General features: G+C 49.1%; 1 protein-coding gene and 1 non-coding gene across 2 annotated transcripts in view; both read right to left on the bottom strand.

The window, feature by feature from the left end:
• Positions 1-2,433: 2,433 nt before the first annotated feature.
• LOC120231615 lies at positions 2,434-2,574 on the bottom strand. Its single transcript, XR_005528362.1, has one exon. It is a non-coding gene; the product is annotated as a U4 spliceosomal RNA (small nuclear RNA).
• A 10,775-nt stretch (positions 2,575-13,349) lies between these two features.
• The window catches only part of FBLN7 (fibulin 7), a 45,834-nt gene continuing 32,844 nt past the window's right edge, over positions 13,350-26,339 (bottom strand). Inside the window, exons 4-8 of the mRNA XM_039231776.1 lie at positions 20,844-20,969; positions 17,997-18,137; positions 16,890-17,027; positions 15,788-15,926; positions 13,350-14,407 (exon numbers count right to left, since the gene is read on the bottom strand). Coding sequence (XP_039087707.1) covers positions 14,035-14,407; positions 15,788-15,926; positions 16,890-17,027; positions 17,997-18,137; positions 20,844-20,969 — 917 coding nt within the window. The 3' untranslated portion in view covers positions 13,350-14,034. The remainder of the gene's footprint in view (positions 14,408-15,787; positions 15,927-16,889; positions 17,028-17,996; positions 18,138-20,843; positions 20,970-26,339) is intronic.

Here is a 26,339-nt window from a genome sequence, read left to right as displayed (position 1 = left end):
AGCACAGAGCCCGATGCAGGGCTCGAACTCATGGACGAGACATTGACCTAAGCTGAAGTTGGATGCCTAACCAACTGAGCCTCCCAGGCACCCTGAAGCTGGGTTCTTGATAACAGCTGAGCCATGGAATCCACCAGCCTTAGAGAAGAGATCCCAACCTTCAGATTTTGTGTTACACCACATGAATAATTCAGCGTATTTTCTTTTTCTTTGCTTAAAGCTTATTTATTTTGAGAGAGCACATGAGCAGGAAAGGGGCAGACAGAATCCCAGGCAGGCTCAGCACTGTCAGTGCAGAACCCGATGTGGGGCTTGAACTCTCGAGCTGTGAGGTTATGACCGGAACTGAAATCAAGAGTCGGCTGCTTAACTGACTGGGTCACCCAGGCACCCCTCAACATATTTTCTTTACTCTTTTAAGCCATTTTGATTTGAGTTCTCTGTTACCTACAGTGAAAGGCAAGTTAATAAATATGAGCCAAGAATCAAACCTCCATTCATCTGTCCAAAGTTTGTATTTCTCCCCAAGCACCTTCTTCCCTGAAGACTGAGTTTCCTGTCTCTGCTCCTGCAGACAAGACAGACTAAGAAATGGGTGTGAGAAAGGAGGAAACGGGACAGTGGGGAGGGTTGTGTTCCCGGCATGGAGCAGAAACTGGGAAGGGATAGATCTGTTTAAAGGAGAGAATGTAGGGGCGCCTGGGTGGCTTAGTCGGTTAAGCGTCCGACTTTCGCTTAGGTCGTGATCTCACGGTTCGTGGGTTTGAGCCCCGCGTCGGGCTCTGTGCTGACTGCCAGCTCAGAGCCTGGAGCCTGTTTCAGTCTGTGACTTCCTCTCTCTCTGACCCTCCCCTGCTCATGCTCTCTGTCTCTCTCTCCTAGAAATAAATAAAAAATTTAAAAAATAAAAAAATAAAGGAGAGAATGTATATGTTGAATTGGGAAGGATAAGATATCCAACTCAGCTCAAAGTGGTATTGATTCCTGTGAAATTTGCAACACTCTTCACATTTCTTAAAAATAAAGTAAGAAAAAATAGCCATATTTTTAGTTGCTGTGTATCATTCTGGGATACACATTTTCATAGTTAACATCTCTGAAACTGGAATGTATTTTACAGTTGATGGAATATCACATTTTACTCAGCAGGTTATTTTTTCTTACTGGTACATAAAAAATGGTGGATCTTATTAGTGACATTTACATGTCATTGAATGTAATTTCTTAATTGAACTTAAATGTGCATATAGGCAAAACTTTACTGTGACATAAATTGTCATGAAATTTATTTTGGATTAATAAATTATGAAAACATAAAAAGGTTTTTGGGTTTTTTTTTTGTTTTTTGTTTTTTTGTTTTTTTTGTGAAAAAGAGTGGTTCCATGTCTCCCAACTTCCCCTGGCAGAATTCAAAAATGGCTCCCAAGATCCTTTGCCGCTGGTACACACCACCTGTTTAATCACTTCCCTTTGTGGACATTACTGTACGATGGATTTTACTCCCATGATTATCTTTCATTATATGTCAAAGACGAAGTGGCTTTACCTTTGATATAATTGGGGCCTTGAATCAGTTGGTTTGGAGTTTAATCAATCCCAAATTGATTAAATGATCCCAACTGGCCTAAGGTATAATCAAATGAACCTCAAAAGAGACTGGGTCTTTCCTAATGCCAAAGATTGAAACAGAACTTCTCTTACTGGCCTTGAAGAAATAAGTTGGCCATGATGTGAGAGGGCCATGAATCCAGAGTCGAGAACAACCCTCAGATGACATGGAAAAAGTGAGAACCTCAGTCTTAAATTCTGCCAACCACTTGAAGGGACTTGGAACAAATATTCCAGGCTCATTTTTGTATGTTCCCAATCCAGCCCTCACATCAGCTATTTCTCTAAGGAGCCCAGATTCCTTCTAATTGAGAATAGTATTCATAATCTGAGATGTAGGTGCTGGATGTGCTTATTGCTGTTGAGCCTGGTCAGATGAAGACAGGCCCTGAGAATATGGTGTGAACTGTCCTACAGACCGAAGAGTCACAGTCTGGGGTGAATGGGGCTTTTAAGGAGCTCTGAATCTGTCCTACCCACTCTGGAGACCGCTACAGATAGGATACTGGTTTTCAGTTACTGTAGCTGTCGGCTCTTAGCTTCAAGTCTACTGTGGAACTGGGGAGAGAAGAAGGAGATTAGGGCACGTCGTTGCCACAAGGCATTTTACCAAGATTCAGCTATTTTTCTTGAGTAAATTCTCTGTTGTAAGCCTTTAATTTCCAGATATCTGAAAAAATTTGTTTTGACTGTTTTTGCCATTTCTCTCATGTCTTTTATGGAGTGGTGGATTTTTAGAAGTCCTTGGTCTGCCATTCTGGAAGTAGAAAGGCTGGTTCAATTTTAAGTATTGTTTGATATCATAATACCTTTTTTTTTTCTGGTCATATCTGCACTTTAGAAATAATTATTTGTGACTGGTATGAAGACTAAATGTGTACCAGCTTGTAGTCCTTTTATTTCAGTTAGCAATAATTGCGCCTCGGATAGACCTCATTGGCTACGATCCCGCCACTGCGCAAAGCTGTCGTCCTTTTATTTCAGAATTCACCCTTTCCCACCTCGCTGTCCAGGGCCTCATCTTTCTGGCAGGATGCTCCTTGTTTCTGAGTAGTTAGGCCCTTCACTCCTGTTCCAAATTTTTAACTGCCTTTTTTAGGAGTTCCACAGAAGTGATCTTATTTACCATTCACATAAGTCTTAGATAAATTTACTATCCCAGCTGTGTTCTCAGCAAGAATATTTCAAATTTATTTGCCTGCCTGTGTTGCTTGGCAGGTATATTTATTACATAATAATATAAACTAGGCTTTAATCTTGGACTTCCTGAACAGATTTGTGATTCGGCCCCGTCCATATCTGCTGACACACCAGCTCTTTTCAAGCTTTCTGTATGCCCACGGACTGCAAGCCAATTTAAACTTCCTCGTGTAGCTGAACTCGGTTAGGTGAACCCGGAATCAACAGAAATGCTCCTTATTTCAGCCAAATGGACATGAAACAGTCATTTCAGTCCACGAAGAAGGAAAACCTGGTCCCAGTGAATTCCTGATTGTCTCAGAGTCTGAATGCCCGTCCTTGTGCAGCTGTGAAGGGTTCTATGTTCTCCCCAAGGCAGGGAGATGATGCTCACGGCCCCGCAGGAAGCAGAAACCTGGCCAGCCTGCCCTGGCCCCTGCCGCTCCAGCCTGCCAGCCCTTCTGCGGGTCTGCGTTCCTCGGGATGCGCCTCCAGCTACATCTGTACCAGGAGAAAGAAAAAAGGAAAAGAATGACCCTGACTTTCTAAATGGGCTGTGCAGGCCCCTCCGTCTGGGAACCGAGAGGCAAGACAGAAAAGAGGTTGCCGGGTAACAAATGAGGAGACCCTGCTGGTGCCCATGGCCTCTGTTTTGTCAAATCTCCGCCGGGCCGTAACAAGGCCATGGTGTGGGAGCTGCATGAAGGATTGTGAAACAGGCCTCCTGGGCCTGCCCGGTAATCGGCAAGCCTCCGCTGTTCAATGCCCCAGGTCAAATGCCAGGATTGGAGAATAGGGGTTCAGGACTTCAGTGGCGCCTGCAAGTGTCAGTCCCCTTGTTGGCCTGCTTTCCTCTGAGGCCTCACCCATGTTTCCTTTGTCGCCAGGGGACAGCTTTAGTGAACATCAGGTAAGGTGCCCTTCACCCTCCACCCTCTTCTGGGCTTAGCAGCCCTTGAACCCCTTGTCTTAAATTGTCTTCTCTATTCTGGAAGCAACACAAGGGCATTCAGTGTCTCTGTCTTGTTCAAGGCGGTGTTCCCTGAAGGACCGGGCACATAGAAGACCTTCATTCAGTGTTCATTAAATTATTAAAACATCCAAACATTAGAGGGGCACTGCTTTTTGTTCCCCAACTGTATGGAAACAGACCTTTAGGTGAAAGAATATAAAGGAATTTCTAAATGTTAAGCCTTGAAGTGGTAGAGGTCAAACCGTGGAAGAGCATCGATGGGGTTGATGTGTCCTGCTCAAGTAATGAAAGAAATCCCCAGGCAGAGGCAGAATGTAGGAAGGCAACTGAGAGAGGAAGAGGGAGGGTGGGAGGGAAAGAAGGAAAGTGCATAAATGCCTCCCTGTACAGATGGTCCTGACTTAACGGTGGTTCGGCTCAGTGCTATTTCAACTTTATGATGGTACAAAAGTGAGACACACTCAGTAGAAACCGTACCTAGAATTTTGGATTTTTAGCTTTCTCCGGGCTAACAGCATACAGTACAATCTTCTCTTGATAGATAGTCTCATGATGCTGGGCAGCGCCGCCGGCCACAGGCTCCCGGTCCCAGCCACGTGGTCTCCAAGGCGAACTACAGATGGCTCATGGCCATCCTGTACCCATATACCCTTCCAGTTTTCAGGTTCAGTACGGTGTTCAAAGAGGTTTAACACTTTATTATCAAATAGGCTTTGAGTTAGGTGATTTTGCCCAACTGTAGGCTAAAGTGTCCTGAGCTCATGTCAGGTAGGCTGGGCTAAGCCATGATGTTCAGGTTAGCATCTTAGATGCATTTGACTCATGATATTTTCCACTTATGATGGGCTTTCAGGGACATGACCCTGTTGTAATGGAAGATCTGTGTGTGACACTCAAATGCACATGTGAGGTGCCTTTGAGCCTTTACACAGTTCCTCCTGAGCAGCCCATCCTCTTTTCTCATTTCCAGATTTGGGACTCTTAAGAAAAAAAAATTTTAACATTCATTTTTGAGAGAGACAGAGCATGAACGGGATGGGCAAAGAGAGAGGGAGCTGTCAGCACAGAACCCGACGTGGGGCTCAAACCCATGAGTGAGAACATGACCTGCACTGAAGTCAGACACTCAACCGACTGAGCCACCCAGGCACCCCCCAGACTTGAGACTCTAAATGAGTGCCATCCCCAACTACCTAGTGCGTGTTCACCATTGAGCACCACACGCCAGTGGGCCTAGGGACCACAGTGGAGACCACTGGTTGCTTGAGTTGAGAGTTGATGCCCATCAGTCAAAGACCACCCGGAACCCACCTAGAGTCAACAACGCCAGGTTTATGATTCGCTGCAGCAAGAGAGGGATTGCATTTCAGGGGGCTGGGGGCCATCTCAACAGGAGGGAATTAGGGAAAAATAATCCAAATTCTGGAGACTAGGGTGAGTCATGGGATGGTCTTGGCAGGGGTGAGTCAGATTTTGTCAACTAGAGAGTTGCTGCCGGGGTCTTCTCTGTGAGTGAGTGAGTGTTAGGAGTTTACACCAGGACGCTTTGTGGCTTGCATGCTCTGAAGGCATGCAGTGGATGGGTTATGTGAGTCCTAGGGCACTGCCTTTTGGGAAGTTGTGGTTTCTGTTTCAGTTCCCGGTTCTCCCCCACAGCCTGGCTGGCGGCAGAACAGTTTTTCACTCTTTTAAAAAAATTTTTTTTTAATATTTATTTTTGAAGGAGAAAGAGACAGAGCATGAGTGGGGAGGGGCAGAAAGAGAGAGGGAGACACAGAATCCGAGGCAGGCTCCAGGCTCCAAGCTGTCAGCACAGAGCCCGATGTGGGGCTCGAACTCATGAGCCACGAGATCATGACCTGAGCTGGAGTTGGGTGTTTAATTGACTGAGCCACTCAGGTGCAGCATCAGTTTTTCACTCTTTATCAAGAGGAGAGCATAGCAAAAGAGAGAGATGGGGGAACGCTAGGCAGCGACCTGCCTACCTGACCGCTGTGTCCCCGGCCAGCCGAGAGAGGGGGAGCTGCGTGCAGTGGTGCCAGTGGAGACCGCCGGGGACGGGTCTCAGATTCAGGATGAATTTCTGTGGAATTCCCATCTGTGTGTGTTTTGCCTCACTTTTGATCTAGATTAGAAGTCATATTCTTCTGTTTGTATAAGACGAAAAGGAAATGCAGGCCATGCGTTCTGGTTCTGAGGGCACAACTGGCCTGTAATCAAGTCCTCCACTTGCTCTGTAGGGTCACCTGATGCTAACGAAAACAGAGACTGTCACAGGAGTGTTTGAACACTGACGGAGCCAGCCGGGTTCTGTGGGAATCTTGCGGGGGTGGGGGGGTGGGTGGCAAGAGGGGCACGCCCTAAGGGGAAAGTGACTTTGATTTTGTTTCCAGTCCTCTAGGCTAATCCAGGTTTTAGGATTAAGAGTCCAAATTCCTTCCTTATCCTTTCAGTCAATGACTCTCTTTATGAAATATGCTGATTGAGCCCTTTGTTTCAGCTGGTACTGTGGAAAGAAGTAGAATTATATTATTACTAGTTAGAACCTTGGCCAATTTCTTTTTCAAAAAAAAAAAAGAAAAAAAAGGACACCATGTTTGAAAATCCGTCTTGGGAATGTCCCCTGTCTGACTGTGTACTCCTTGCAAAAGACCTTCTTCTGGGACTCTAATTTATCAATTAAAGTAATAAAGTGACGATCTTTATCACACTTTAGTGAGTCAAGTTTATTGACAAAGAGAATGGCTGGACCAGGATGGGGACTTCTGAAGAGAAGTATGTACTTGGTGGATCGTGGCTGGCCATGTTCCCCAGGCTGGAGATGAGCCCTCCCTCAGCAGGTGAGAGGATTGACTCTTGGCAGCTGACGGGGTCTTATCTGTGAGTACGTGAGTGTTAGTTTACACTAGGGAGCAAACTAGTGTAAACTGGAGGGGAGACTAGGGTACAAGGTGTATTTGTTTCCTGGGGCTGCTATAACGAAGCACCGCAAACTGGTGCCCTACAACAACAGAAACGTATCCTCTCACAGTTCTGGAAGCTAGATGCCCAGAGGATGCATGCCTGCTCTCATGGAGCCGGGCGTCCTGCCGGTTAGACCCAAACAACGAGGACTCCATCTCCACTCCACTTACGCTACAGCCACATCATCTCATATGACAGGAAGTCCAGCTGGGGGAAAGGCTCAGGCAGATTTCGCTGGGACCCCAGCTCCATTTCCCTCAGCTCTACTTGTAGCCAGGAGGCTTTTCCCTTATACCCTCTTCCCTCATTGTCAAAAGCATGGCTCCCGGCACCAACTGTGATGACATATTTCCTCCCATTCAGTGGAAAAGAAAGAGACCTTTCCAACCATATCATAAGCCCTTCCCGTCTCTGCCTCAGACATTCCCTGGGTACCTAGCACTTGCCTGTGGAATACAGTGCATGGCTGGCTCTCGTCTGGGTCTCTGACACTCAGGGACTGAGGATGATTCACTGTGTTGCCTTGGAGCCTGGAGGGTGGGAGGTGGGTGGCCACCTTCCCCTAAGACACAGGCTGGAATGAGGATTGTATTTATTGGCTAGGGCCGCTGTAACAGAGTAGCAAAGACCATGTGATACAACAAAACTTTATTTTCTCACAATTCTGGAGGCTAGAGGTCTGAGATTAAGGTTGTCGGTAAGGTTGATTTCTTCTGAGGCCTCCCTCCTTGACTTGTAGATGTCTGTCGTCTCCTCCCTCTGGCCTTGTATGGTCTTCCCTCTGTGTGTATCTCTTTCCTAATCTCTTTTTATAAAGATGCCAGTCATACTGGATTAGAGCTCACCCTCATGGCCTCATTTTAACTTAATTACCTCTTTAAAGACCCACAATCCCCTTCTGAGGTACTAGGGATTAGGACTTCAACATGGGAATCTGGGGGGAGAGGGTAACAGAGTTCAGGCCATAACAACAAGGGAAGGTGGTGTGAACAAAACAGTCTCCTTTCGGAAGGTGGAAAAGGAAAATGGATACTGGGTGTGCGGCCAACAGGGTCTGCGCTGTGGGAAGAGACAGAAAAAATCCAGGAAACCAGCTAACAATACAGTGATTTCAGATAGTGAAAAGTTGCTTTTCAAGAAAATGCAGCAGAGTAAGGTAATGAAGAGGGACTGCAGCAAGTGAGCAGTGCTGGCAGGGGTGGCTGGGACAGCCTCTCCAAGGAGGGGACATTTGAGTCACACCAAGTGGAGGGCTGAACAAGGAATATCGCAGGGAAGACGCAGCAAATCCAAAGGCTCCCAGGCAGGAGTGAGCTGGGCGGAGTCAAGGGGCAGAAAGGAGGCCAGTGCATTTGGGAGCATCACAAGCAGTGGTCCAGGGGGTCGGCAGGGGCCAAACCACTCAAGACTCTAGGGATTGGGGTTACATTCTAAAATCCAGCCACCTTTAGAACAGCACGATTATGATTGAACATGGAGTGTGTTGAATTTCCACATGGCCAAGTAACCGCAGAGATATGTCTGTCCTGTGGACAGACTCCAAACCACCTAAAACCAGCGTTGGAGTGAGGAAGACCCCCTTGGTGTGCAGTGTTCTCAACTCCAGCATTCAAGACCCAATGCTCAACCAAGTCTGCCACCCCCTACTGGCCAAAGGCAGGAATGAAGGAAATGGTACTGTACCTAATCTTGACCCACAGGACTTAGTAGGGGTGAGGAACACACTTCCTGTGATGGAACTTGGCGGCTTGCGTAGGGAGGACCAATGCATTCAGAAACATGTCTGATGACTCAGCCAGTTAGAAGGGGAAGGAAGGTGAGCCATTGTGCAAGCGTCAGTGTGACTGTTGTGAGTCCTGGCATAAGTAAGCAAGTGGACATACTGTAAAAAATATGTCTAATGGATAAAGAAGATGTGGTATATATACACAATGTAATACCACTCAGCGATGAAAAAGAATGAAATCTTGCCATTTACAACAACGTGGATGGAACTAGAGGGTATTCTGCGAAGCGAAGTAAGTCAGAGAGACAGATACAATATGATTTCACTCATGTGGAATTTGAGAAACTCAACAGATGAACATAGGGGAGGAAGGGAAGGAAAAGTAAGATAAAAATAGGGAGATAAATTGTAAGAGACTCCTAAATACAGAGAACAAATAGGGCTGCTGGAGGGGTGTTGGGTTGGGAGATGAACTAGATGGATGACCGGCATTAAGGAGGACACTTTTGGAGATGAATTGGGTGTCATATGTAAGAGATTAATCACTGGGTTCTACTCCTGAAGCCAAGACTACACTGTATGTTAACTAACTTGTATTTAAATTTTAAAAAGTCTCAAGAGCTTCCTGGAGATAAAGAACTAGATTGCTAAAATGTAACTTTTCATTTGAAGGTGGTCAGATTCAGAAAATTCCATCAGCCCAAACCCAATTTTCACCAAGTCATACTGTCTCGTTTGTAAGTCAGCAGACATTTCCGTGGCTTTGCCAATGCTGGCTTTTGCGGGGACCCTCCAGGTGAGCGCGAGCATGGCAGGACGTGGCCTGCGTTTCCCACCAGAACTCTGCTACTGAGAACCACTTTAAGTGCTAACTTCACAAACTGGTCCTGCCCCTTCCACTGGTCTCCCTCCCCACACCTCTGACCTTGTCGAGCATGCAGTGCCATGCTCGTTGGACTTCAGCGCTGTTTCTACCATTGTTAAAGGTACCCCCTTGTGATGTAAGTGAAGATACTATCTCCCAACTTAAGCACGAGTCCTGTCTTAGGCTGGGATCACCTATTTGAAAAGGACACCCAAAAGAGGCTGAACGAAGGAGGACTGAAGGGACTCAGGATGGTCTGATGACACCCACAAGCCAGAAGCCAGATTCCAGGAGGCATCGGGACCCTAAACAGGAAACTAGAAATGGCAGTTTGAAAAACATGGCCATTAAATCCTTTAAAATTTCTCAATTCGCCGCAGCTCGCAGCTCGACTCGTTTAGGACTCACTGGTCCACGTGTGCTTCCCTTGACTTAGTGGCTGCTTGTGACTACTTCAACCAACAGAGTATGGCGGAGGTGACCCTATGTGACTCATGAGGTCATAAAGGCCATACACACCTTGTTTTTTGGAACACTGTCACCAGGAACTCAGAGCCACCGTGTCAGAAGTCTGATTATTCTGAGGCCACCATGCTCTGAGGAAGCTGAGTCTCACGAAGAACCCAAGGATGGCTGTTCTGGTCATCATCAGTCTTCAAGTTTCCCAGCCAGGCCAGCCCAGTGAGTGAGTGAGTGACCCTTCAGATCACTGCAGCCCTGGCCCTGAAGGCTTCCTGCCTGAGAGAGGTGCAGACGTTGTGGAGCACATGTAAACCATATAAAACGTCCCCCTGTGCTCTATCTGAATTCCTGACTCACAGAATCCATGAGCGTAATACCGCAATGGGATATTTTATACCACAGTGATAACCAGAACACAAAATCAGGCTCCCCCTGGAGTGCCCATGGTCGTGCTCGCTTCGGCAGCACATATACTAAAATTGGAGTGCCCATGGTCTTTCATTTCTTCTCTTTCCATGTCAGCATCACTGTTCTCTGTCTGTGTAGATGCCTTTCCTTTGTGCCCCTAAGCCAGTGTGGTCATCCTGTGTCTTTCTTTACATCCCTCCTTCACTCAGACACTCGAGCTTCTGGGTCATAATTCCAAACATCTTTGAAATGATGTCCTTTTCTTGTTTTCATGTGTGTTATCTTCTCATCTGCTGAAATGGAAGCTCCATGAGGTCAGGATCTCTGTCCGTCTTGTCAACCATTGTATCCTAAGCAACTAAAACAGTGCCTGCAACAGCGCAGACATTCAAGAATACTTATGCCACCTATAAACACCTGTAGATTTTCATAGGTACACAGTAAGGGTTATGAAACTCCACCTTTCCATCCCTGCAGTATGGGCTTGGTAAAAGCAGAGGCAGTGACTGGTGGAAAGTGACCCAGTCAAGTCTGGCTTCTTCATGTCTCTCCTTAGGGCACATACTCAGATTCAAGTTTACTATGACTATGCAGTGATATTTTGTTCTAGGGGCACCTGGGTGGCTCAGTAGGTTAAGTGCCCAACTCTTGGTTTTGGTTCAGGTCATGACCTCACGGTTTGTGAGTTTGAGTCCCGCCACAGGCTTCTCGATAACAGTGTGGAGCCTGCTTAGGATTTTCTCTCTCCTTCTCTCTCTCTGCTCCTCCCCTGCACGCACGCCCTCTCTCTCACTCTCAGAATGAGTAAACTTAAATAAAAGATGACTTTTAAAAGTTATCCAAAACCTTAGCTAACTTTCCATCCCTCCTGAGTCAGTGATCCAGCTGGGTGACCTTTCATCTCTTACTGGTGGCTGTTGACTGCTAGAAGTCCAGGACAGGTGGGCAGGCTAGTTGTGGAATAGCTCTACATTCAGGCCTCTATCTCCTTCCAGACGAGAGTCTGGTGGGTGTGCAGACTTGAGAACTAGGGATACCACTGGGGCCTTCTTTGATTCAGGAATAGGCTCTCTCATACACTGTTGCAGACAGAAAGTAGTATAATCCTTATGGAGGAAAAATTGACCTCAAAGATACAAAGGGAAAAATACAAAAGACACATGCATATTGCTGCAATACTTTTAATAGCAAAAGATCGGAAACAAACCAGATGTCAATCAAGGGTGACTGGTTGAATAAACAATGGTATGTATGACTTCATAATGGAGCACTGGATAGGAGAATACTTGGTTCTATGGAATGATATTCAGTATACTGTTAAGGAGAAAAGAAAAGCAAGACCAAGGAAAGTGTGAAATAGCGTGCTGTCATTTATCATTTGTGTGTGTGTATAATTTTTTTTTAGTGGAAGGGTGACATGGGAAAAAATTATTATCCAAGGCAGAAGGAGGAAATAGGTGGAGGGCACTGGGTTAGAATACAGACTTCTCTGACTATAGCTCATTCTGTGGATTTGACTTTGGAGCGAAATAAATAATTTATGTAATTATAAAAAAAATTAAAATAGTCTCTAAAAACGTAAGCAGTACAAAGTGAATACCCATACCCCTGATTCAGGTTTCGGACATAACTACTATTCTAAGTTATTTTAAAATAGTAATTTCACTGAACATGTCTAATGGCATAAAGCAATTTTATGCCAAAAGAAACAGAAAGACAAAAAGAATTGCAAAAGAAACATTTTAAGTGTTTTCCATTATTATTTTTTATGACAACTTGTCATTGTTATTCTGAGGATTTAAAACAATATGCAATTATTTTGGTGATTTTGAAAAAGAGGTTTTCAGACTGAGTAAAAGAAGAGCAGATGTGAGATCAGGAAGGCTACCGTAAAAACCCTATAGTCCTGAGTTGGATTGGAAGTGTCCTTATAAACTCATGTAGTTAAAAAAAAAAAAAACCCAAAACTCATAGTAACAGTTGCTAGTTCTGTCCACTAACACAAAGAAACAGTGACCCAGCCGCTACCAATGAGCACTCCTAACACCCAGATTTTGGTCTCTAATTATTATTTCCCACTAAGAGGAACCAGGGATTTCTGGGAAACACTGGAGGACTTCAGGACTGAGGTGTAAAATACACAAGATGAGCTTGAAATATCTTGTCATACAAGATACTTATGAAACTATCAGAGACACTAGGGTCATCCTGATACATGACTTGATCCCTAAACTGGCAACACACTTCCTCTGGCTCCATCTCATACCAAGGCAAATACAAAGAATTTTAAAATAAACGTCTGATGAAATCTTACCTAGATTAATGTGTATTTGGATACTGAAATCTCCTCACAGTTCAGCTGACTTTCAAGTTTCAACTTGAATGGTCTCCACCCCATCCCACGCCCCAGTGTTTTCTTTCTTCAGTTACCTGGAGGGCATTGCCCCTTGGCTCCTACATCAGAAGTACAAGGCCCTGCAGGGCGCCTGGGTGGCTCAGTAGATTCAGCATCTGACTCTTGGCTTCTGTTCAGGTCATGATCTCACAGTTGTGGGATCGAGTCCCATATCAGGCTCCACAGCTGACAGTGCCCACCCTGCTTGGGATTCTCTCTCTCCCTCTCCTTGTCTCTCCCTCTCTCTCTCTCTGCATGTTCTCTCACTCTCTGAAACAAACAACAAAAAAAAGTAGAAGGCCCTGGATCAATGTAAATGCCAGAATTTTCTTTTTTCTTTTTTTAACTGTTTTTAAATGTTTATTTTTGAGACAGAGACGGAGTGTGAGCAGGGGAGGGGCAGAGAGAGAGGGAGACACAGAATCGAAAGCAAGCTCCAGGCTCCGAGCTGTCAGCACTGAGCCTGATGTGGGACTCGAACTCACGGACCGTGAGACCATGACCTGAGCCAAAGTCAGATGCTTAACCGACTGAGCCACCCAGGTGTCCCCAGAATTTTCTTAAACTCACCATGGCCAGATGTTGCCTTACCAATCTCTCATTTGGCCAAGCAAAATTTCTATTGGTAGAGCAATCCCAAGGTCACCTCCATGTTTTCTTTTTTCTTCATTTATCCCAGTGGGTCTACCCTAGACAAGAAGAGAGCCAGGTATCCCTTCCTAGAAGGAACTGGGCTAACTCATGTTCAGGAACAGGCCAGGTGGGCACATAGGAGCAACAGACTTTATTTCTTCCATTATAATACCAGGTTATGTTCTGAGATACGATTTCTTAAATGGGAATTACTTCAGGCAGAACTTATGCTTTAATGTTGGTTCCTTGGTCTAGAAGAATCTGCGTGGGGTTTGCAGGCCCTGCCATGGCTTTCTGATGAGAAGCCTGGCAGGCATGTCACAGAAAGGAATGCAGACAAGAACAACATGGCGGGCTGTGGCAGGAGACCCAGTCCCTGTGCCCACATGTGCAGGTCCGCGGCATGCTAGAGGCTTGACTACAACAATACGGAGGGCTGACAATCATCTCAGACATATACCGTAAGCTCTTCCCTCCCCGGCTGGTTCAAACTCATGAAGCCATTCACCCAGCATTTTGAACAACTGCCCTTTTCCCTGTAAAGAAGACTTGAGAAAGTTAGTGCATAATCTACAGGAAGAGCTGAAAGCAGAAAGAAAACAGTGATGGCAGCAGCCTGGGTCCCGGGGCTGCCCTTTGGTGCTACTGCATGGAGGAGTATGCGCAGTGCCCTAGGAACCCGGGGCCACGGGCAGGTGGGGAGGTAGGCAGGGGCAGGGCAGGGTAGGGAGAGAGGTCTGTCGCAGTCAGGGCCCTCAGCTGAGTCTCTGAGGAAGAGAGATGAGCCCAGATGTCTGCACCGCAGGGACCCCACAGCTACCTTAGAAGTCATAAGGGGACACAAAGATGGTGACTTTGGACACGTGGTTGGCCTGGAAGGAGCGGTCCAGGTATTCTGACATGTCCACGTCCACCTCTAGCGTCTGAGGCCCCTCCAGGGTCTGGACGAGGATCAGCTCGCCCGTCTGCCGGTCTGAGCGCTGCATCACAAAGTGGCCTCGGCTGTTCCCACCCACGATCCCAAACCGCAGGCTGTTGGGTCCGGGCCGGCCGGGGGCTGAGGCCGTAGCCATGCGGAAGAGCGTGATGGGCGTCTTCAGGTTGGAGGGCAGAGAAAGGTAATGGAAGGAGATGGTCTTGGGCAAGTGGCGGCACGGTCTGCTCTCCATGGGGCAGGGGTTTCGCTCACACTGGCTGGAACAGAGAGTTGAAATGGAAGGAGTCAGCCTTGGGGAGACTCAGCAGGGCCTGCCCTGACCTGCCTCGCCTGCCCACTGCCTTCTTGCAGAGGCCGGCAGAGTGGCCTTTCCCAGCCACAGGTGCTCAGAGCCGCAGGCTAGTGAGTGTGGGTGGTGTCAGGCGTGGCCAGGGCAGAGGTGTTGCCCTGACCACTTGTATATGGATGTGCACGTATAATTGTATACGCTGTTACTATCGTCTTCACAGAAACCTACAGCCGGGGAAGATTAACTAGTGATGGTTCCGGGATTCAAACCAGGTGCCCTTTCCTCACGTGCCGAGACCTCTCTCAGTAATGGTGGGACCCTGGTGGGTAGCTGGCAACGCTAGAATGTGGCGCTTTATGTGATGTGAACTTCCCAAACAGCCAATGTTTATTCTTAAAGAGGGAACCCTGTCTCTCTTAACCATTTGGAATCAGGATCTTGTGGAAGTGCTTCTGAAATTTCTCTGCCTTATCCAACATAAGAGAGAGATGCCATTTAGCGACCCACATAATCACAGCTATGCAGGTCGAATATCATATCTGGCTGTTAATCAGAGATGTCCCCAAAGGCAATGACATACAGTCCCTTCACTGAGTGACTTCTGAGGAAGAGTACGTGGTGCCTCCGTGCTCAGTAAGTAACTGACATTCCTCAGTGCCACTGACTTTCTCGATGCTTCTATTCTGCTATAGCCCAAAAGGCAATTCAAGTATCTGAGCTTGTGAAGTTAATTCAGTCTAAAGACAATGCTAAGGCTCTTGTGATCTCTGTTTCACAAGAAAATACATGCACTCTGTGATACTTGTAGTTACCCTCCTGAAAGGCCTGTCTCCCCCCTTTTGAAAACAAAAACTACTAGATGCTGAGATTACTGGAAATCAAACCTCCTGACCTCAGTGGAAAAGTAGGTTAATACAGTGCAGAGTGACTGGAACCTACCAGTTACTAGCTATGTGAACATGAAAAAACGATCTTCTCCCAAATCTGTGTAGTATGTCCCTGCCTCCATGAGACCACAGTGGCCTTCCCTCCAGTGGCCCCCACCCCCAACAGCGCTACACCAGGGTGGCTAGGACTCAGTCATCCTCCAGTCTGCAGGGAGCACTCGGAACAGTACTCCTATCAGGGCAAACTGGGTTCTTGCTGCCCAGAGCAGCAAAGGCATTAAATGCAACCACCAAAGGGAAAGAGAAGCTCAGAAAAGCCAGACTCCCAGCTCCTTCCATCTTTGCTTGCATATAACTGTACCTTTACCTAAGAACCTTGAGGAAGAACTGGCCCAGCCACCCTGGGAGGCCGGGGTGAGGGTTGTACGCGCCCAGCCATGGGTGGCGCTGGCTATACTCACAATGGAGACGTCTTCACGTAGCTCACATTGCCGCTGCCCTCCGGGCACTCCGGGTTGACGCACTGGAAGCCTCCACCGGTGTTGATGCACATGGTCCCCCGGGGACACACGTGCTGGAGACTCACACACTCATCAATGTCTGAAATAAGGGACACCCAGGGAGGGTGAAGATCCCCTGATGTCCCTTCTGTCACAAGACCACATGAAAAACCCCAACGGGTACTGGAATGTGGTGAGCTTTATAAATACCCAAAATTTATTTTTCAAATAGGAAACCCTATCATCCTTAACTATTTGAAATCCAGCCCCTGCAGAGCCCCGCTACGGAGCTCCCTTCTCTGGAGTCCTGTCCTTACTCAGGGTAGAGCGGTCACAAAGGTGCTGAAACACAGGGGTGTTACCAGTCACAGGTCACACTCCTCTCAGATCTGCCACCTCCTCAGCCTGAGGACTCGAGTCTCCCCTCTATGGCTATTATCAGGCCCTTTATGAGTCCAATCTTCCGGAAAACCTTTCTACTCAGCCTCACCCCACCCCAAATGCAGATGCTCTCACTCTCCTTATGAGTTCTCTGCTGCTGCCTTCACCCCAGCTGGAGGCTGTTTCTTCCCAATCTGCACAATCCTACCTGGGCCTGCCTTCTTGAGTACTTGTGGGATGGATGGATGGATGGATGGATGGAGAGACGGGTGGAGGGAGGGATGGAGGGAGGGAGGGATGGATGGAAGGAGGAAGGGAGGGAAGGAGGGGTGGACAGATGGGGGATGGATGGGGAAAGGGAGGGATGTAGAGGGAGGGATAGATGAATGGGGGATGGATGGAGGGAGGGATGGATGGATGGTTAGAGGGATGGGTGGATGGAGGTGTCTTCTCCTTCTCCAGGCCCAGGTTCCTCACTCCTCTGATCCCAGCAGCGGAGCCCCACTAGGAGGTCACTGGGGAGCCACCTCTTCTCTCACATGTCACATCAGCCCATGGAGAAGCCGTCTGCCTTCTCTCCTCCTCCCTTTCCCCCAGCGGCTAAGACCTGCTGTCTGGGACCAGCCAGGCTCTCTCTCCCTTGAGCCCTGCAGCCACCTGCCGCTGCAGCAGCATCACTCACCCTCACAGCTCTTCCCATCGGCCAGGGTCCGGTACCCTCCAGGGCAGGCACAGCGGTAGGAACCTGGGGTGTTCACACAGGTGTGCATGCAGAGCCGGGGGCGTCCCTCCTGCCCATAGAGCTCGCATTCATTCACATCTGGGGACAGAGGCGCCCAGTATGACCGGGAGCCATGTGGTGATCATCCACCAACCATGACCCAGGATGGCGGCACCTCAGTTCCTGGGAGGGATGGCCACTGTGGGGAAACCCCAGCCCCAGCAGAGCACCCAGAAGAGCAGGTGTGCTCCCCTTCCTCCCCAGCCAAGGGTCCGCAGGGCCGAAGGGAGGGGTGAGAGGGGTCTGAAGTAGACCCTAGATGGGTTCCGCTAAGGCTGAAGACTAAGGGAAGGGCCCCTGCAGAGGCTGGCAGATCAGGCCCGCAGCCCAGACGATCTGCTTGGATCACAGCCCCACCTCAACTGGTCTCCTCTTTAGGCACGGAGTAAGAGGGTTTCATGCCTGCTGCTGTAACAGGCCGCAGGTAGCACCAAAGGGCCAATTCTCAGGGGCCTGCTTGGTTTGAGTGGCTCTTAGAAGGCGCTTGGGTAATTAGGAGAGGTTAGCTACAGTGGCTGGGTCTGTAAAGCTAAGTGGAGAGGGGCCCGGGGAATTGGGTCCCAGACCCCTGCACAGCTCCGGAGGGCTGTCTAGCCAACATAAGGACTCAAGTTCCTCTCTGCCACCGGCCCGGCCCATGTAACCGCCGCCCGATGGAGCGGAGAAGGGAGCTCAGGGCCCTTCTAGATGAGTGTCCGTGGTTTGGACTCCACCGTGGCCGGGTTCTGGCATGGGAGACAGCGCGGGCCCCGTGGCTGCTTTCTCTACAGTCTGATTCTCACGATGGCCTCTAAAGTCTACGTCTGGGCAACCATTAGGTCAGCACTTACCTAAAACTCAAAATGGGGCGGGCTTTCTGAGACTTTGCCGGGCCCCTGCGCGGGGTGCGCCTGCAGCCGGAGGGCCGCGGCTGGGAGCCCGGTCCCCAGTCCTCCCTCCCCTCCCCCCCTCCCCCCCTCCTCCCCCGCCCCCAGTCCCGCCCGCTTCCGGGACCGAGCCCGCGCCTACCCTGGCAGACGCTGTCGCCCGCGGCGGCGCCGCTCAGGTGGAATCCGGCCTCGCAGCTGCAGTGCTGCGCCCGCTCCACCTGCGCACAGCGCGGCGCGCGGCTGAAGGCGGGGTCGCCGGCCACGCTGCCGTCCGGGGCGGCTGCGGGGACAAGACACCGTCAGCGCCGGGCCGGGGGCGCGCCCCCTCGTCGGAGCTTACTCGGGAGTAGGGAAGGAGAGACAAGTCATTAACCGGAAACCCGCAGCCGCGCAGGGCCACCCGGAGCCCCCACGCAGGAACGCGCAGGCCACGCGGCTGCGCACAGAAGGGCCGCGGCGGGGTTACATCGACGTTTTCCCGGCGAAACGTTCCTCACACCAGCATGCTAACAGTGATCCCCGGAATTGGAGACCAGGGAATTTATTTATTTATTTTGAGAGAGACTGAGAGTGGGAGTAGGGAGGCGCAGAGAGAGAGAGAGGGAGGGAGAGAAAGGGGGGGGGTTGGGAAGAGAGAGAGAGAGAGAAGGGAGAGAATACCCCAAGCAGGCTCCCTCAAAGGCGGGGCTCCATCCCACAAATGTTGAGATCATGCCTTAAACCAAAAACAAGAGGCACTGAGCCACCCAGATGCCCCTAAAATTACGGAAGTTAAAACACTACTTTCGGGAGTTCTTTTTTGTTGTAATTTTTATGCGTTTCTAAAGAATCTAAGCTTTTCGTTTTTAAACCAAGGACACCAATTTTACAATCAGAAAAAAATTTAATTAGTTTCTGAAAGTTTTCAAAAGATTGACAGCTCTCCTATGATTAGGGGAGGTGGGAGAGGAATGAGTGGTGAAAGAAATGACGCTGGAGAGGACACACGGGGACACACAGGGTGACTTATGCAAAGTCTTCATAGTCAGATTCATAGAGAGCAGAATGGCTGTGGAGGAGGCTGGGAAGGGAGGGAAAGGGGAATTGCTCTTTCAAGGGCTGAGTTTCAGTTCTGCAGGAAGAAGTGGAAGTGAATGGTGGCGAGGGTTGTCTAACGATGTAAATGCACTTAATGCCTCTGACCTGTACACTTATAGTGGTGAAAATGGCATATTTTATGTTACATATACTTTACAATAGGGAAAAAAAGAGGTGAAAGGATTTTTTTGTTTGTTTATTTTTGAGAGAGAGAGAGAGGCAGACACAGAATCCGAAGCAGGCTCCAGGCTCTGAGCTGTCAGCACAGAGCCCGACGCGGGGCTCAAACCAACACACCGTGAGATCATGACCTGAGCTGAAGTTAGACGCTTAACTGACTGAGCCACCCAGGCGCCCCAAGTGAATGGATTTTAAAAAGTGTTCAGAGAGGGGCACCTGGGTGGCTCAGTCAGTTAAGCATCTGGCTTCAGCTCAGATCATGACCTCACAGTCTGTGAGTTTGAGCCCCGTGTCGGGCTCTGTGCTGACAGCTCAGAGCCTGGAACCTGCTCCACATTTTCTGTGTGTCTCTTTCTGCCTCTCTCCTGCTTGTGCGCTCGCGCTTGCTCACTCTCAAAAATAAATAACCATTTTAATATATAGTAAAAAAAAAAATATTTGGAGAGAGACTCCCCCTCAGAGCTGGAAAGATGCAGGCAGAGCTGACGGAAAGGAAGGCTCCAGGCTGGGGGAGTAGGCGAGCAAGAACCCAGGCCTCTGCTGGGCTGTTCATGGAGACCATGAGGACATCCGCTGGCTTCAGATGCACCTACCCACTCCCTCCTCCCCCTCCCAGGGGAGATTCCTGTTATGGGGGAGGCTTTATATATAAAATCGCACCTGAGGAGCAACTGCCTACAGGTCCTGACAGCACCAACCCTAACATGTGGGGTTTAGAAAACTCAGGGTCTAGGACCAGCCCATTTGGGTTGAAAGAGGGCCCATTTCTTGTTCTTTCCTGTTTGCAAGCAGGAGGAGAGGCGATGGGATTGTTTCCACAGAGAGCAGCTCCGGGGATGGGAGCTGGAAGGAGGCCTCCGGGCTCCTAGGGAGGGCGGCTTCATTCCGAGAAAGCACCCGGCGAGGCTGAGTCAGCTGAACAGAACCAAGACAATTAAGCGGCAAATCTCTGGGGGCGATATTTAAAACTGGCCCTGGACTGGGTCCGATGAAAGAATATCAAGTACTGACAAAGCCGCTCCTCTCCGGACGCTAGCGCCACCTACCAGTTCCTCCTCTCCACACTGGGATTCCACATGGAAACCCAGACAACCAGACAGGACACTCCAGGGCTTTCTGGCAAAGAAAGGGGATATTTTCAGGACTTGACTTTTTAATCTAAGAAATGTTGGCTACAGCACAGTGCGGGAACCCTCATAAGTACCTTAATGGATTGTCTCGCCATCTGCGAAAACAGCCACCATGTGGCCCCTAGACCTGCTAGTTAGGGACATGTTGGCACTCAAGATATGGATAATGAGCTCCCCACCAGTTAGATGTCTGGTTGCACAGCTCTGAGGGTACTGTGACCTGTACCATAGCTGATTTCACAGGATGTGATAGGAGCATGGGAAAGAAAGAGCCATTCCGTTGATCTGCAGAGGAAATGTTGACTGAGTGGAGGTGGAGCTTCTCAGGCCAAATTCCCAGATCGGGGAGCTCTTACGCTGGGGGTCAGTCCCCCTACTTGGATTTTCTTACATAAGAAGGATCAAACCTCAGGTTACACAGGAGACCTAACTTCCATCTCAGATAACCACCGCAGTGAACTGGAGGGATCAAGGGACAGAAAGCCCACTCTCGGGTGGGGAACTGAGCTCCTGACACATCAGCATTTGGTGACCCAGGACCAGGGTGCTCCTCTCTCTGCAGTGGACTGTCCTCACCCAGCCCCACGGTGCCCACGTACCTGTCTGGGCCTGGTGCTGACAGCGGCTCCCAGTCTTCCCTGGAGGACAGATGCATTTGTACTCGTTGACTCCTTCTACACATGTCCCGCCGTTCTGACAAGGCTGGCTGGAGCATTCGCTGACGTCTAGGAACAGAAGTAATTTGCAAACACAAGTAGGTGAGTTCTCTTTCTAAAACGAACCCAAACCAAAGATGGGTTCCTTTCCTTTACTTGGCAGGAGCGCTTCAGCTTCTGCCCCCTGGCCAATCGGCAAGCCACCTCGCCTGCCACACACCAGGAGCTCGCCCGGAGCTCCGCCTGCAGGAGCTGGACCGTCAGCCCGCCACGCGCCACCAGAGGCACCGTTTGCTAATTTACAGGGTGGACCACCGCACGAACCCACACTGCCTCTGAGTCCAGCTGTAGTGTCCCCAGCTCTGGCCTTAGCAGCCAGCAACCAGGAGGCGCACCCTTTCAGGAGTCAGAAGAGGGAGAAATGGTCCATCAGTGTCCCAAGAAGGGGAAAACAAACTCTCTCCAAGTTCCCAACCAGAAGCCCTCCTGTGCTCATTTCCTGTGCAACCTAGGGAGACTCTGACTCTTGACATTTCCTAAGCGGTGGAAAAGGGAAATGTTCCTTGCTTATACTCACAGCAGTCCTGTGGAAAGCAATCTATAGAAAGAGATATAAATTTAAAAGTTTAATAGGCTTCTCTGTGTGTGTTAGGATTAGAGGCAGTTTTTCTTCATTTACATTTTTTTGTACTCTTCCATTTTCCCACAATGAAATTTCCCACAATAAATTTTCTAATTAGAAAAAATAATTTTTAAAAACCCTCAGGCCACATTTGCTTGTTATGAATCCTTAAGCCCAGCCTTTTTTTTTTTTTTTTAATGCTTATTTATATCTTTGAGAGAGAGACAGAGCTCGAGCGAGGCAGGCACAGAGAGGGAGGGAGACACAGAATCCGAAGCAGGCTCCAGGCTCTGAGCTGTCAGCGCAGAGCCTGACACGGGGCTCAAACTCATGAATCACGAGATCATGACCTGAGTCGGTTAAGCATCCGACTGAGCTACCCAGGTACCCCTAAGCCCAGTCTTAATGCACAGAGAGCACAGGCCCTTTCTACCAAAGAGAGAGGTTTGTCAGTTCACTGAGTTGACCACAGCATCTCAGGAAAGGAAGCTGGAAACATCTCCTTGTTGGCATATGAGCATCCTTCCCTGCTGTATCTATCAAGAGGAAGAAAGGGTGCTTTGCTCCTGATGAGAACAGCAGCCTTGCTGTGGGTGGGTTGGCTGGGATGCCGGCTTCCCTTCTGCCTCTTCACAGCTGGGACGTTATATAGACTATTGTATGGTTTCTGTTATTCATGAAAGGACCCAGATCGTCCAAATGCTGCTTATTCCTGGGGAAGGAGCTTTTTCAGCTTCTCAGTAGCCTCAGCCTGCTTGTATTCCCCCCATACGTTCTGTTCTCAGATGACCGGTCTCTAGGAATGTGTCTGGAGCGACACTGCACAATATGCCACAGAGCTTGCAATGCCCGTTTCTGCCTGTTGCCCAGTCCCAACACTGCCGCCCAGCAGAGTATGAAAGCAGGCAGACTACTAGGCTGTGACGTTGTGGGCCGGGAGCCAGAATGTGAGCACGAGTAGCCTTCGGTTTGGCCCCAGTGGGACCAGCACCATTGTCTCTGGGCCTCCAGTGGAAGGGACCGGGCCTGGCTGCACCTGGTGGTGGGGGCTGGGGGGGTGGTCATCAGCTCAACAGAGAAATGCACAGGTGCCCCAGGACCCTGTGCTCCATCTCCCCATCTGGATCTTGTTGCCCAGGATTTTCGCTTCTGGACAGGCTCCATACAGCTGTAGTTTCTTATCCTGGTGCGCTATGAGAGGCACTCCACGGCCCAGTGCCCAACCCTTGCACCCCATGTGTCCCGATCAAGGTACAGCTGTCATCACATTCACATCTGTCCCAGGCTGTGTAGGGTGGCTTCAAGGCTGTAAGAGGGCACAGGCCGAGGCTGAGGAGACACTGCCGAGCCGAAAGCATGGCAGATGATCCTGTCGGACCCGCCTGTTTAGTGAGCATTTCCTGTCTCCGGGAGCCACGCTGCAGGTCCTCCGCATAGGATCTGCTCTCTTCCCTTTTATTTCTAATCCTTTCTTGTGTTCTGTCACCTCATTTCAGATTTTCCATTTCTCCAATCACCTCATTTCTGAGGCTTTCTTGTTTTTGTTTGTACTGTCCTTTCATAGTTTTTATCTTTTTCAAATTTTTTCAGCTTGTTTGGAAATACTAGGAAATAGTTTTCCTCTGTTTTATGGCCATGTCTTTCTGATATTTCCTCATTGTCTGTAGAGACTTTTTATTCTCTCTCTCTCATTTTTTCTTATAACACTTTGTATGGGATTTGATGAGAGTCCTTTTCTGTGACTCATGTTTAGGGGAAACACGTTCTCCTATGTGGCTGGTCCAGCCTCCTGACTGTCCACCTGGTGCTTCCGTGCCTGTTTCCAGTGTGGCTCATGCTTTCTCCACGCTGCGCCTTTTGGGCTCCTCTCCCGCTCTTCCCTGGGCCGTCTCTTCCCTGTGCGCCGACTTTCTTTGTAGAGCTCCATCTGGATCCTTCTCCCAGTAGAGTCTCCTCAATAGCAGGCTATGTCCTGGAAGGTTTCAGGAGTTCCTAGGGGCCAGCGTGTCCAGCCAGCAAGACTTCCTGTTGAAAAGCTGGCCCAGGAAAGCCAGGACTGGGGCGGATCTTAAGAAGATTATTAGATTTCAAACAAAAAGAAAAAGTCCTTTGAGCACCCAGGTGAGAAGACCAAGATACTTATGGCAGCGACAGCAGAATCAGCTACAACGGAAGACGGAGGCATATTTAACACACTCGAGGAAAGAAGATGTGAGACAGGCAGGTGATGTCCAATCAAACTGGCGCCCGGTGGCAAAGCTGCACTCTTTCTGAACGGGCCAAAACTCGGGGAATTGCCCCCAGTGCGACCTGAGGAACAGGCTGGAGAGACATCTGCATGAGGACAGCAGTAAGCTCCCTGAGGCACAGCATCATGAGAGGGACGGCCGACGGCTTGGGCTTCCTGGCAACAGCATCTTCCACTCCAGCCCACACAAAACAAAAGTCGCACTTGGATCTCATCAAGCCTCTGGAGTTCGCTACCAGTTTTTAAGAAATCCAGAGACCAGGGGCGCCTGGGTGGGTCAGTGCGTTGAGCGTCCGATTCAGCTCAGATCATGATCTCACCGTTCATGGGTTCGAGCCCCACCTCAGGCTCTGTGCCAACCACGTGGGGCCTGCTCTGGATTCTCTGTCTCCCTCTCTCTCTGTCCCTCCTCCCACTCTTTCTCTCTCTCAAAAATAAATAAACTTTAAAAAATTTAAAAAAGAAGAAGAAATCCAGAGACCAACAAGGTACAAACCTACAGTTATGAGATAGGTAATAGTGAGGCTGTGATGTACAGCACGGCCACTAACTGACACTGCTGTGCTGGGTATACAGGGAAGTTGTTAAGAGAGTAGATTCTCACAAGGACAAAACCATCTCTTTTATTTTCACGTGTGCGTGTCTATATGGGAGGATGGGTGTTAACAAAACTTGGTGTGGTGATCATCTCACAACACGTGTACGTCATGTCACCGTGCTGCACATCTTCAGCTTAGCACAGTGCTGGATGTCAGTAAAACTGCAAGGAAAAAAAAAAGAAAGAAAGAGACTGGAAAATCATGTTAAATGACCCCCCAGGGATGCAGTTAGCAAAACCAAGGCTGTGGGAAACAGACCATTTTCTTCAACAAATCCACTGGAAGGGACTGAGGCAAGGTGGCAGGAGGAAGGGGGAGGAGACTGTAGATTAAAAAGGTAGAAGAAGGGGCCTGGGTGGCTCAGTCGGTTAAGCGTCTGACTCTTGACCTCGGCTCAGGTCATGATCTCACAGTTTGTGGGATCGACCCCCGACTGGAACTCTGTGCTGACAGATCAACCAACCATAACATGTGGCTCTTGGACCCTGGTTCAACCAAAGTGTTAACGACACATGACACAACTCCACGTGACAATGTGGAGAAATGGCATAACTAGACATTTAAAGATATTAAGGAACTTGCTGTCTTTGAGTGTGTGAGGATCATTATACCATTCTTTCCACTTCTGTGCATTTGAAATTTTCCACAGCGAAAAATGTATTAAGATTGCTTGTCTCGGCATTACTTATGATTATGAAAACCAGGCACAATAAGGAATAGTTCAGTAGAACCAGAATAGTTCCCTTAGGGGGAAGTGCTGTTTTAGAAGGAAGAGTTAATGAAGACTTGTTTCTGTTAATATCTATCCACACATGATGTTGGATATGTAAGACTTGCATATACACCTAGATAAAAGTCTGGAAGGAAATTCTTAGGTGTTGTTCTTTTTTTTTTTTTTTTTAACATAATCCCTCATTCGTTCATTCATTCAGTCGTTCTGCAAATCAGCCAGCCAGTCACTCAGTAGCTACTAAGTGGCTGCTGTATCAGAGGAAGCTCTTTCTGCTCAAATCCTTTTTTGAAGGTCTCCGAGGAAAGGACCGGTACACTGACACGTGCTCTGCCCTGACTGCAGCATATCCTCCTGAGCACCAGGTCTGGTGCCTCAGCCCTGCGTTTCCAGTCTCCTGCAGTTTGTCTATGTGGGCTCCTCCTGTGCCCCCCCCCTCTTCCTCTGATGGCTCAGTGCCGTTCAGGTCCTGAGCCACATCTTTTCTGTCTCTTCCTTCTCACTGGCGCCCTTACCACCATTTGTGGATGTAAGTACATCATTCTCTCCCTCCCTCCCACCCTCCACCTGACTTCTGTGCTGAGAAAGGCAGTCTCGGGCAGTCTTTGGAGCCCCACTTGGCCAAATAAGAACAGGCCTTGGGCCTGGACCGCTTCCTAAACATGAGGCAAAGAGCCCGCGGCCTGTGCAGGGCTCACCACCGCCTGGGGAGACTTCTTTCCCTGTTTCAGCTTCCACAACTGTTCTTTTGTTCTGCTTTCGTGTGTATGTCAGTGGCCCTCAGCTCTCACTCTTTCAGACTCCGTGGGAAGGGGTTGGGGGTCCCTCCCCTGCAGCACGAGAGGGGTACACACCTGGGAACTGGCCTGTGTCAGCTGAGGGAGGCCTGCCAGCCACATTGGACCAACGCCCACTCCTGAGGCTGATCTTGCTCTGTCTCTTCCCCGCGAGAGCCAAGCATGGCTTGATCCAGTGCCTGACCGTGCCGGGTGTTCCTGGGTAACTCCTACTAAGATGCAGTGGGCCAAAGTGGCAGAGGCCCCGCCAGGCATGGTAATATGGTGTTCTGCCTGATGGTTCCATAGGTTGTATTAACAGTTCTCCACTAGGATGTCATATAGACATTTTAATGGAGCTCTGATCAATGACCCCCACCCCCTCCATGCAGGCTGCTTAAAAACAAACCTACACTTGTCGCTCAGTCTTTAGTATCTCTGTAAATGACACCATGCACCCTGAC

This window comes from Hyaena hyaena, unplaced genomic scaffold (genome assembly GCF_003009895.1).
Source record: "Hyaena hyaena isolate Hyena2069 unplaced genomic scaffold, ASM300989v1 scaffold_57, whole genome shotgun sequence".
In the NCBI taxonomy this organism is placed as follows: Eukaryota; Metazoa; Chordata; class Mammalia; order Carnivora; family Hyaenidae; genus Hyaena; species Hyaena hyaena.
This window is presented reverse-complemented; position numbering and strand designations above follow the sequence as displayed.